This window comes from Parus major, chromosome 14 (genome assembly GCF_001522545.3).
Source record: "Parus major isolate Abel chromosome 14, Parus_major1.1, whole genome shotgun sequence".
Classification (NCBI taxonomy): domain Eukaryota; kingdom Metazoa; phylum Chordata; class Aves; order Passeriformes; family Paridae; genus Parus; species Parus major.
This window is the reverse complement of record NC_031783.1, coordinates 1,773,041-1,785,879: the sequence shown is the minus strand read 5'-3', so window position 1 is coordinate 1,785,879 and position 12,839 is coordinate 1,773,041. Positions and strand designations below refer to the sequence as shown.

Genomic DNA, 12,839 nt, shown 5'->3' with positions numbered 1-12,839 from the left:
CCTCGCACAAAGCCGTGAGTGCCGCGGGGACCGCACCGGCACCGGCACCGCCCCGATGTGAGCGGGGCATGGCCGCGGGGCATGGCCCGGGGCGGGCGGCGGCGGGCGCGCAGCGCCGGCGGTGAAGATGGAGCCGCGTCCGCCTGGGACCGAGCCCCCGCTGCCCCGGGGGCCGGGACCGGGGCTCGAACCGCAGCTGGAACCGGAGCCCGAGCTGGACCTGGAACCGGAGCCCGAGCTGGAACCGGAGCCACAGCTGGACCTAGAACCCGAGCTGAACCTAGAACCGGAGCCAGAGCTGGAACCGGAGCCAGAGCCAGAGCTGGAACCGGAGCCGGACCTGGACGCGGAGCCAGAGCTGGATCTGGAGCTCTGGGCACTTGAGCCCGCCGCTCCCGGCGCGGAGCCGCCGCCCTGGTGCCCGGGGGAGGCCGGGGGCAGCCCGGGCCCCGCCGAGCCCCCGCCTGAGGAGGAGCCGCGTCTCCGCCCGGTCTTCGACGCCCTGGACCGCGACGGCGATGGCTTCGTGCGCGTGGAGGAGTTTGTGCAGTTCGCCACGGCCTACGGCGCCGAGCAGGTGAGCGCCGGCCGGCTCCGGGCTCCGGGCTCCGGGCTCCGCACCTGGGCCCGGGCCGCTGCTGGCTCCGCGCCGCGGGGTGCGGTGGCTCCGCCGCCCCAGGGTGATGGTGATGGTGGCTCCTGTCCGGGCTCCGGCCCTTGGACAGCATCAGTGTCCCCAAGGACAGCGCTGACATCGCCGTGGCCCCGGGTGAAGGGCACGCGTGGCCCGAGCGGCTCCCGCTGCGCCCGGGAGGAACCGGAGCTGCCGTGCTCCAGGGAAACAGCACCGCGGCCGTGCCGCTGCGAGCCGGCAGCTCTTTGTTCTCCATCACTGCCGCCTCGGGGCTTGGCCGGGCAGCGGGGACATCCCGGCCTGTGGGGACATCCCGGCCTGTGGGGCTGCTCCGTGCCCACCTTGCTGACCCCACTGGCCGTGGGTCACTCCCCTACGGGCAGCGTCCCTGCCCATGGCAGGGGGTTCCATCCGTAAGGGCCTTTCCAACCCAAACAATTCCCTGGTTCCCTGCTGCTTCGCTTCTCCTGCGTTTGACAGCCTGAATGTGTATTTTTTCCCCTCTTTCTGCTGCTTTGTGCCCTGGCGAGCCGGTGTTCCCCTTCAGCAGATCAGAGAAGATGTAATTTGAAGCTGCCTGGGCTGACCCAAAATGGAGCAAGCTCCAGCAGCGCTCACCAGGGGATGGAGATGGATTTTTTGGTGTTTCATGCATTGGCCTGGGCTGGCATCGCTGCCAGGAAAAGAAGATTTATTTTTTCAAGGCATGCAGGTATTGCTGCAAAGTTTCCTTGTGCCTGCCGAGATCTGCTCTCGTTCTCCATCCTTGGCTGCTGCGAGGGTATTTAAGTGCCATGACAAAGCAAATCGTGTGTGAAGGAGGCTTTTGGTAAAGGAGGGCTTTTTATCGCAGTCCTCATGCTAGAAACACCTCTCAAAGATCAAACAGAGGTATTTAATTTAGAAAAATATCCCTGCAAAGTGGAGACAGGGAACTTCTTTGTGTTGCTGGAGGGGTCACTGTGTGTGCAGAGGGTCTCAAGGTGTGAGCACAGGTAGCTCGGCTGCTCCTGCCTGTGCCAGGAGAGAGGCTTTGTTCATAAATCCTCTGTTCTGCACTGTCCAGGCCCCCGGGCCACCGCCGTGTGCCACTGGTGTCCCCAGCAGAGGAAGCCGGGGCAGAGGGCCCAGGGAGGCTCCTGCACACGGTGCCACCTCCCCGGGGACTGTTTGCCCTCGTCCCTTGGTGTGGAGCAGCCCAAGGACATGGGAGATGGGGACAGGAGGTGGCAGGGGACGTGGCAGGTGGCTCTGGGCTGTGCAGCTCACGGTGCTGGCATGGGGATGGTGCCAGAGCTCCAAAGGGTTCTCAGTGAGCCTGGAAAACACTGAGAGCACGGCCTGGGGAGCGGCAATGGGCTGTCAGGTCACTCCAAAGCTCAGGGGGGTGTCCCCAGAGCTTTTGTGCCATTGGACGGGGTCTGTCCGTATGGATCCATCTGGGAAGGGGCTCTGCAGGCTCCCTGTTCCGTCCTGCTGAGCACAGCTAATGCTGCCTGTGCTGCCGTGAATGATGCTTTGAAAACTCATTTCTCTTCAGCAAGAGGCTGGTGCAGGCAGCTCCTGGACAGCTGGGCACTGGTACAGCGAGTGCTGAGCACCTTGGGGAGGTTGGTGTGGCAAGGCCTGAGGCAGCAGCCCCTGGGCACTCCAGGGGACTGGCAGAGGAGGAAAGGTGATGCCTGTGTGTGCAAGAGGACTTGGTGGCAGTCTGCAGCTTAGAAAAGACCAGGGCACGCTGAGGGAGGAGGAGCAGGGGTTGGTGATCACGTCTGTAAGCTCCCAGCAGGTCATGGAATCCCAGAATATCCTGGGTGGGAAGGATCACACAAGAATCACTGAGTCCAACCCCTGGCCCTGCACAGACACCAAACACCCCCACCCTGTGCCTGAGCAGTGTCCAAACACTCCTGGAGCTCTGGCAGCCTCGGGGCTGTGCCCATTCCCTGGGCAGTGCCAGCACCTCTGGGGGAAGAACCTTTCCCTGGTATCCAACCTAACCCCCTGTGATGTGTGGAGTAATCAGGAGAGGAGTTCTGGGGCAGTTCCTTGACCTATTTTGTGTGAAGCAGCCGGAACTTGGGCCCAGAGTGGGTCTTCTGGAGAACGGAGACCCAGCTCAGGTGGATGTTAAAGGGGAGGAGCATCCCCAGTGGGTAAAACAGTGTTCAGGTGCCTAAACGGGCCCCTCAAGGTGTAAATAAAGGTTGTGCCACAAGCAGAACCGGGATGCTGTGAGAGAGGGGTGGGGGTTTGATGGCTGGCTAATCACAAAGGGCAGTTAATGAATAGCAAATTGCAGCCCTCCTGCTGGAGGTACCTGCTTCCTTTTTTCCTCCCCTCCTTCCTCCTGCCTGCTGCCCATAGGGGTGGGGGTAAATGGCTAAATTGAAGCACAAGCAGCGGATTCCCGAGGCTGGAGAGGGATGAAGGGTTAAGGAGAGCCTGTGTTGTGTGTGTGTATCCACATGGATGAGGAGCTGGAGAGCAGCAAGTGTTGTCTTTAGCGCTCAGTCAAACACCAGAGGCATTCATGGGCTGCTGAGTGAGCGCTGTCAGCTCGTTTGGCTGCAACAATTATTAGCTAAATGTCAAAGGGACGGCACCAGCTGGCGTTTATTCCATAAACACGATGGGATTGGGGATTTCTGGTCGGATGAATTGGGTATTTTTCTCTCCGTGGGGATATAAAAATGGGATTGGGACAGGGTTTTGCTTAAGCAGCTTGGGCTGTTGGAAGGCTGACTGGGAGAGCTCTGTGCTTGTGGCACTGGCCTGGGGAAGAGATCGAGGCAAAGATAAAAGCAGTTTGTTTTATCTGCACTGATAACACTTGATAAGGATTGAGGCTCTTGCCTTCATCTCCAAAGGGGTGATGAGAGGATTGAGCAGGGAAGGGACAGCCTTGGGAAGGTCCTCCCACAGCCTCTCCCAGGAGGGTGTTTGTCCAGCATGGGTTGTTTTGCCCCTTGAAAGGCTCACATGGACCCCTGATATCCTCCATGGGTTTACAAACAACATGTGGGACAGAAGGGTCTTGATTTTCCTTGAGAACAACTTAATTTTTCATCCCAAACCTCTGAACTACACCCAAACCACCTGGGAGGCAGCTGCCAGTGGTGCTGTGTTTTTATTGTCTCCTTCCTTCCCCTTTTCCCTGAATTTCTCTGGGATCTGATGCTCCCTGGAGCCACTGGCTGGGACAGAAGCATGGAGTAAGACTGGCTTAAATAACGAGCAGGGAGGTGGGGCACACTTGATGTCGCTTTTATGTCACCTTGTAAAGCAGGAGGGGTTGTGTCTTGCACTTCTGGGGGTTGCACAGAACCCAAGGCCATCCACTTTTGGTTTAAATTTCAGTTTCAAAATTTAATTTTACCTATCTTTCCCACTGTACCCTTTCATTGTGTCTGTCTGGCTGAGGTGACAGAGCCCAAGTTCTCCCTGGATTTATTTCCAGCAGGCTCCAGAAGAATGGATTGTTTGTAAGGCTGAGGACAAGTGTCCTGCTGGCACCTTGGGTTGTTTTTCCTTTTTTGTTTTGATCTAACAGACAATTGGAGAAGGAAAAGCCTCTTGCACCACATGATCTCACTGCCTTGGCTCAATGAAGAGAAATCCCTGAGTTTGTCTAACTCACTTTCCAAAGGCTCCTGTTCCAAGGGATCTTCAGCCTTTTTTTTCTTTTTGATGATCAGTTTGAGCTTCATTTCAGTATGATTTGTTTTGCTTTCTTTAACAGTTCCATCCCTTAATACCTGTCCTGCCACCACATCAGCTCATCCTCAGCTGAGCTCTCCATATTCAGCTTTTAACTTTCCCTCTGGGGGTGGTTTCTGACGGGTTTTATCAGGTTTGTTGTACTTTTCCCAGCACTTTCTCAGTCTCTTGGAATGGGGTACCCAGCCTGAGCTGAGAGCTGCAGAGCAAATCCCATTTTGGGGCTGGCAGGGATCACTCCAGACAGCAGCTGCAAAGAATCCTGGAGTTGGTTTTTATTTTGGAGTAGAACAATCTGAAAATCTGGCAGTTAGTTTCTGTAATGAAGTCTGGATAGTGTCACAGTGCAGCTTTTTAGTGGTTACCCCCCCGTGGTGATGCCAGGCTGGCTTTTCCTGCTCCCCCCTGATGATCCTTTGGGAAGTGAGTACCTGAATCCAGGGCTTCTTCCTTCCATCTCCCTTGGAAATGCTCACCTTGTATCTGATTTTGGATGCTCTCCCTCTTCCCCTTGGTTTTCTCCCATTTGTGAAATCTAATGATCTCTGTCATGAGGAAACCCCAATTTTTAATTTATTTCTATTTTTTTTTTCATTTTCTCACGGTTCTTACCCAGTTTGAGCAGAGGAAATGCTGGTTTTATAAAGAGATTTCTAAAATTACCTATCATGGTTTCACAGGCGAGTGAGGCTTAAACTGCCTCCAACTGTGTGGCTGCTGCTGTGCCTTCCAGAGGCTTTAATTGCTTTTTGACTTCATAGAATATCCTGCCTTGGAAGGATCATCAAGCCCAGCTCCTGGAATTTGGTTCCTGCTTTGGAGAGGAGCTGGCATGGCAGTGGGGGATGCTCTGGGTGTGCAGGAGGTGCCTGTGGACACCCTGTGTGCTTTGGAACAGCAGCACATCTGAAATATTTTTGAAATATTTTGCTTGCTTTGACCAAGGGCCCAGTTTTTTCCCCCAGAGAAAATCATGGCAGGGAATTTGTGCATTTTGGGAGATTGGGTGGGAGCCCTTTCCTCTCCTCCTCCCTCCTCTCCTCCCTCTTCAAAGGGCTTTTACCACCATCAATAAATAACAGGTCTGTGTGCTCCAGGAGCTCCAAGACAGGAGTTTTTCATTCTCCCTCAGAGAGGAAAACGTTTCCAAGCCAACATATTTTGTGTGATTTTGGGCGAGGTGGTTGCTGGTTTGCAAATTCCATTTTCAGCTCACTTGATTCACTTATAAATATCCCAAAAGACTCCGAGGAAGAGACGATTCCTGTGCTCCTGGGTTTTTTTAGCTGCTCTGCTCGGGTTTGGCTTTAAGCTCCTGAGAGGCCTCCTGGGAATGGTGGAGAGGATTGGGAGCAGATCAGAGCTGGGCACAGCTCTCTGGTGATGTGTTTGTGGCTGGAATCAGATGGATGGATGGCTTATCCCAGCAGGATCGAGCCTGGCAGGACTGTGAATGCTCAAAGGCAGGGTTTGTCTGCGTGGGCTGGGAGGAGGGTGCTGCTGGTAATTTTATCCCAGCTCCCAGTTTATTAAATCAACCTTTTTATTCTGCCTTGCTCCTTCAGGTTGAGAGCACGGTGAATGTGGAGTGGGGTGTGGAGTTTTGGGAGAGGGACAGGACACAGGGAATGGCTTCCCACTGCCAGAGGGCAGGGATATCTTATTTTCTGAAATTTTTACATTTGTGGTTTTTAAAAGGATGGATGGGATATTGGGAAGGAATTCCTGGCTGTGAGGGTGGGCAGGCCCTGGCACAGGTGCCCAGAGAAGCTGTGGCTGCCCCTGGATCCCTGGGAGTGCCCAAGGTGAGACTGGAGCAGCCTGGGATAATGGAAGGTGTCCCTGCCCTTGGCAGGGAGTGGCACTGGATGGGATTTAGGGTCCCTTCCCTCCCAAACCAGTCTGGGATGCTGTGATCTGTTTTGATCAAGGTTAGTTGCGTTTCTCTGGAGTCTGAGTTCATTCCTGCAGATAAAGAAACATTGGTTAGCCAGAAGAAGGAAGAAACATCAGTCCCACATTTGCAGGGCTGGCACATGCTGTGGGTAAGGGAGCAAACCTGGGATGTCCAGGGAATGGGCTGTGGGTGCAGCACCAGTGAAGAGCCCAGCAGGAACTGCATGGGCACTGCCCCAGCAGCAGAAAAGGAACCATCTGAGGGATTTCAGTGTTGGGGTGGAAGGAGCTTAAGCCCATCCAGTCCCACACCCCTGCCATGTGTAGAGACACCTCCCACCATCCCAGGCTGCTCCAAGCCCTGTCCATCCTGGCCTTGGACACTTGCAGGGATCCAGGGGCAGCCACAGCTTCTCTGGGCACCCTGTGCCAGGGCCTGCCCACCCTCCCAGAGGAGAATCTCTCCATTAGATCCAATGTAGATCTCTCAGTTTAAACCCATTCCCCCTTGTCCTGTCACTGTCTGCCTGTGTAAAAGTCATTCTCCCTCTTTTTATAAACCTTTAAATATTGAGAGAGGAGAGGTGGATTCATGAGCAGCTTCCTCTCTGGAGCAGAATATTTCCTAAGTCTGTGATTGATTAAATTTGGACTGGGGTCATCATAATTAACTGATTGGAATATGATAGTGCACCACAAGACAGGGCTCATTTTGAGCTGCTCTTGTCCACAGAGCCCTCTCCCAAAGCATTCCCAAGCTGCTGATACCATTATGTAACTCAGCCCAGACAGTAATTGATAATCATTACAATTGCCCACAGAATTCCTCTCCACTTTATTCCTGTTTGACTTTCGTTTGCTGCTCATTGTCAGAGGAATGATCCGCTTGGAACCCAGGGGCTTTGTTTTTTTCTTAATTCCTGAGTTTGGAATTTTGCAGAAGAAACCACTTCCCTTTCACCTGAGCCTTGCTTGGGCAGGGAGAGCTGCTTCTGCTCTGCTGGGCCACCCTCAGCATCCCCTCTGCCATGGGGCCAACATTTTTCCAGCTCCAGGAAGCTGCTGGCAGTGGATGGCAGTGAACCATGGCTTGTTTCTCCCTGTTCCTCATGCCTGGCTCCATCTTTTCACGATTCCTGTGTGGGTTCCTGGCCTGGCACCCCGGGCTGGTCCCTGCTGAGCCCAGGGGAGCAGTGCCGGCCGCTCCCTCTGTGTGGTTGTGCAAATTCAGGCACCCGTGGAAAATGGATGTATAAAGCTGCCAGACTGGTTCTGCTGGGCTGAGAATCAGAAGCATTGAGGTTGGAAAGGAGCTCTGGGATCATTGAGTCCAACTGTTCCAACATTGCCAAGGCTGCTGCTGAAATGTGTCCCCATGTGCCACATTCACGTGTTTTGAACACCTCCAGGGATGGGGACTCCACCACTGCCCTGGGCAGCTGTGCCAGGGCCTGATCTACCTTTCCATGAAGGAATTTTCCCAATATTCAGTGTAAACTTCTCCTGTCACAACCTGAGGCCATTCCCTCTCCTCCTGTCCCTGTTCCCTGGGAGCAGAGCCCAACTCCCCCCGGCTGTCCCCTCCTGTCAGGGAGTTGTGCAGAGCCAGAAGGGCCCCCTGAGCCTCCTTTTCTCCAGGCTGAGCCCCTTTCCAGCTCCCTCAGCTGCTGCTGCTGCTCCAGCCCCTTCCCAGCTCTGTTCCCTGCCCTGGACAAGCTCCAGCCCCTCAATGTCTGCCTTGGGAGGGGCCCAGAGCTGTCCTGGGGCTGGAGGCTGATCCCAGGCCTTGCTCCCGTTGTGGCAGGTGACACAGAGAGTGGATCTGCCCTCGGGGATTTGTGCATTTTGTACCTGCAGTGACTCTCCCACATGCCAGAAGTGTTCCCAGCTCCTCTCAGACTGCAGCCCATGCTCTTGGTGTGCACTGAGCTGTCTGGAGCTGCTCTCCTCACAGGGTTTTTTGGGACATCTGCAGTGCCAGCCCAATCTGCAGGAGAGTTGTGCTTCCCTAATTGTCCCATGTCAGGCAGAGCCCCTAAAGATCCTCTCAGCTTTCATTTTCCACTTCCAAATCTTTGCATCTTTCAGTCCCTTTCCCACATGGGGGATGGTGCTGAGGGCCGATGCTCAGGCCTGAGACCTCCCAGCAGAGACAGGACTGCAACCACCCACAGTGGGAGAAACATCAGGGATTCCATCAGGCTGCTCTCACAGTCACTGGTTATTCATTGTTTTTTGTGTGTCTGTGCTTTGGATCTTCCAATATTTGAGTGGGAAGGGACCTTAAAGATCATCCTGTCCCACCCCCTGCCAGGGGCAGGGACACCTTCCACCATCCCAGGCTGCTCCAAGCCCCATCCAGCCTGGCCTTGGACACTTCCAGGGATCCAGGGACAGCCACAGCTTCTCTGGGCACCCTGTGCCAGGGCCTGCCCACCCTGCCAGGGAACAATCCCTTCCCAATATCCCATCCATCCCTGCCCTCTGGCAGTGGGAAGCCATTCCCTGTGTCCTGTCCCTCCATCCCTTGTCCCAAGTCCCTCTGCAGCTCTCCTGGAGCCCCTTTAGGCCCTGGAAGGGGCTCTGAGGTGTCCCTGGAGCCTTCTCCTCTCCAGGTGAGCACCCCCAGCTCTCCCAGCCTGGCTCCAGAGGGGCTCCAGCCCTCAGAGCACCTCCATGGGCTCCTCTGGAGTCACTCCAGCTCCGTGTCCTTATGTTGGAGGCCCTTGGTGTGCTTGGTAGCAGGAGGATACCTCCAGGTAAGGGAGCTCTGAATTAACAGGGGAGTCACAGTTCATGGCAGTGGTACCTGGCCTGAATCTTGTTTTGGGATTTCAGAACTTCCAAGCCCAAGGAATAGCCCTGAAGATGCCATGGAGCAATGGAAATTCCAGCCTGGGCTTTCTGCACGGCTCAGAGCTCTGCAGAAATGGACTCTTCTCCCCAGCTTTTGGATTGTGATGAGGCTTCCCCTTCTCTGTAGAGCTTTTGCCAGCATTGGTGTGGGACAGAGGAAGTTATTAAATGGCCCTGGGGGTTGTGGGAGAAGGGAAGAAGAGGGGACAATTCCTCCCAAAGTGCCACAAGTGCTGAGCTGGAGTGCTCGGTGTTGGCTCCATGGGGCAGAACAGCTGGAAGAGCTCAAATCCCTGTCAGTGGTGCTGGATTCTTCCCTGGCACACGGCTGTCCTGCTTTGGGGCTGGGCTGGGGTTTTCCTCAAGGGAAGTGAGGATGTGAGCCTCAGTGGGTCAGGGATGGGGCTCCACCACTGCTGCCACGAGGGCTCCTTATGGCTGTGGAGTTGGCCCAGGCACTTTATTCCTGATTTTGGTCAGGGTTTTTCCCACTCTAGGGACAAAACTGCTCTTAAAGCAGGGAATTGTGGAGGCTGCTGTGGACAGAGGCTGCTGGGTGACTTCTCCCCATCCAGCTCCTTCCAGTGTGAGAGCAAATCCCCTTTTCCTAGGAATGCCAGTGACTAAACTGCCTTTTCTCCCTGTTGCCACCTTCTGTGACCCTGTTGAAGCTGAAGCACTCAGGGCCAGAGGTATTTGATGGGAATTTGTGTGCTGGATGAAATGACATTAATTCCTGAGTTCCCTGGTGTGTCCCAGCTCCACATGGCATGGGCTGGTGACAGCTCTGGGGATGTCCTGTGGAGCTGTCAGTGTCCCAGGGGTGGTTAGAGCTTTGTTTCCAGGTTCAGTGTCCCTCTGTTTGGCAACGTGGTGAGCAGCCTCGGAGTGCCCCAATTTATTTATTTTTAATAACAGGCTGTGGTTTTCCAGAAGAAAGAGCTCCTGTTCCCTCTGAGCGATGTCCCGTGGTGAAATGCCAGCGGTGTTACGTTGTGTTTGAGTCACTGCTGCTGCTGGAGAGGCTTTTCAGCCTGCAGGCTGTTCCTGCTTCCTCCTGTCCCCTGAGGAGGAGGAGGAAAGCCAGAGGGAGAGGTGCTGGGAGCTGCGTCATCTGGCAAGGCCTGGCGGAGCCGACTGTGGAAAATCCATTTGCCAGAGTCCAATAGGAAGCTGGGCTCCAGCAAAATGTGCAGGAAGTCAAAGGAGCCCAAACCAACAGTTTTTAGAGAGAAGAAGTTGTTGGGGGCAGGAAACAAAGGGTGAGGGCTGCTGTGGGCACAGGGCACAGAGCTGGGCCGGGATCCACACTCCCACATTCCCAAAGAAATACAGCACAAAACGAGGGGCTGCTTGAGGGGCTGTGCTTGGGGAAGGTGTATCTGGACTGAAAGTCTCCTCATGAGGAAATAACATTCAGTCCCACCTCAGCTTTGGAAGCTGATTGGGCCATTGAGGCTTTCACCACCGCCTTTGGCTGGGGAGGGATGAAGAAGCAGCTGTTGCCTCCCTTTTGCCCGACCACATTCCTTATTTTTTCCAGGGGAGTGGCTGTTCTTCACCCTGCTCACTCTGTGTGTGTGTGAGGAGTTTACAGCTGAGGGGAAAAAACAAAATTTGGATATCCTTGTTGGAATTTTTTCCCCTGTGCTTGCTAAATGGATGCAACAACCAGCTAATCCTCTCCTGGCTGCTTGGAACTCTGGGACTACTGTCCTGGCAGGGAGGATGCAAAGAGCAGAGGGAAGGTTTGTGGAACCTTCCCTGAAAGGTCCATAGGGAATTTTGGAAGCTCTGGTTTTGAACAGGGGAGTGCTGGAGGTCTTGGTGTGGAATTAGGAGCATTCTGGAGACCTTGGTTTGGAGCAGGAGGGTTCTTGGTGTGCAGCAGGGAATTCTCTTGCACTCTGAGCTGCATCTCCAGGCTGTGTGGAGCATCCATCCCATTCTGGCACCGTGGGGTGGCTGAAGGAGGCACCACCTGACAGCCCAGAACAGAGGTGGGTGCCCTGTGCAGGGCAGGGATGTGGCTGCCAGCCTGGCAGACACCTGCAAAGCCATGGAGAAGGTTCCAGGCCTCTCTTGCTGCTCCCCTGCTTGGAGGAGGTGCTGAGGAGCGTTGCTGTTGCCATGGGGCTGTTTGGTTGGTGTGGTGATGCCCTCATAGCCAGTGCTTACAATCCCTGGGGTCCTGGGCTTCCCAAACTATGCATGGCATCTCAACCTCTTCCCCCTCTCTCCAGGAATCTACCTCTGAGCCTTTGATCCCTTCTGGGCTCTTTTTTCCCCCCTCTGCACGTCTGCTCTGTGTCCATCACACAAACAGCCCTTTCTGGAGCTGCCTGAAGGGGTGCCAATAGGAGGGGAATAACTTGAAGCAGGTCTAAAAAAGAAATAAGTCTTTGTGCTTTGCTGGTCTCTCAGGTTTATTTGTGTCACAGAAAGCTCAGTTTTGCCAGGGTGGCCGGTGCAGCAGGGCTGGGCCAGGGAGGTTCCTTCTCTCCTGTTCAGCTGCTCGTGTTCAGCTTCACCTGTGCTGCCCCAGAGGCACCTTGTGCCCACCAGATTCCGGCATTTACAAGCTGAGAGGTGCAGCTCTCTGCCCACAGCGTCAGAAGGACGTGGAGCTGCTGGAGAGGATCCAGAGGAGGGCACAGAAATGCTCCAAGGGCTGGAGCCCCTCTGCTCTGGAGCCAGGCTGGGAGAGCTGGGGGTGCTCACCTGGAGAGGAGAAGGCTCCAGGGACACCTCAGAGCCCCTTCCAGGGCCTAAAGGGGCTCCAGGAGAGCTGCAGAGGGACTGGGGACAAGGGATGGAGGGACAGGACACAGGGAATGGCTTCCACTGCCAGAGGGCAGGGATGGATGGGATATTGGGAAGGGATTGTTCCCTGGCAGGGTGGGCAGGCCCTGGCACAGGGTGCCCAGAGAAGCTGTGGCTGTCCCTGGATCCCTGGAAGTGTCCAAGGCCAGGCTGGACAGGGCTTGGAGCACCTGGGATAGTGAAAGGTGTCCCTGCCATGGCAGGGGTGGAATGAGATGAGCTTTAGGGTCCCTTCTAACCCAAACCATTGTGGGATTCTGTGACAATAATCCTGTGCTATGAGTTACAGCCCGTGCTTTGGGGAGGCTGAGTGTGCCAAGCCAGTGAGAGGATTTCATCTGGGATGTGCCATGGAGGTTTTGTGCTGCTTTCCACCCTGGAGAGGAGCACAGGGGAACAAACACCACAGTCCTAGATTTCTAAACCTGGCCAGCCTCTGTAACCCATCACTGAAACACCTGGGTTTGCTGCAGGGCCCTCTGCACCGAGCCACAGCAGGCAAAACATTCAACATCTTAAAATGCCCAATCCTTGGTATGTGACCTCCTGGTGTGTTTTATTGTGTTGGTTTTTTTGCTTCAGATCTGCTCCAAACCCTGGGGAGGCTCCATGTCCTGCAGGACACAACCAGGGTGGCTCTGTGGTGACACTTGGCTCCTCCCCAGGGTGGCTCCAGCCTCCACCGAGGTGTGTGTTTCATCTGAGCAGCATCCAGGCACTAAATATTTTTCTTTCTTGATTTAACCCGGCCTCCTGCCCCTGAGCCCTGTTTGGAAGGGTGAGAACAGGTTTCCCTTGTCATCAGACAAACAAAGGCTTGGAGGGTGGAGGAAGAACCCTCTTCAAGTTCATTAAACAAATAAATGTTTAGAGTAGAGCATGGTGGCTGCTGAAGCCTTTGAGCACTTAG

At 54.9% G+C, this 12,839-nt stretch overlaps 1 protein-coding gene across 2 annotated transcripts in view; it reads left to right on the top strand.

Moving 5' to 3' along the window:
• The first annotated feature begins 94 nt into the window (after positions 1–94).
• Positions 95–12,839, top strand: part of RAB11FIP3 (RAB11 family interacting protein 3) — a 71,775-nt gene continuing 59,030 nt past the window's right edge. Inside the window, exon 1 of one of the 2 annotated variants that reach the window (XM_015642529.3) lies at positions 95–577. In XM_015642529.3, the coding sequence (XP_015498015.1) occupies positions 128–577 (450 nt within the window). In that variant the 5' untranslated portion in view covers positions 95–127. The remainder of the gene's footprint in view (positions 578–12,839) is intronic. The other variant, XM_015642530.3, reaches the window with a different exon arrangement.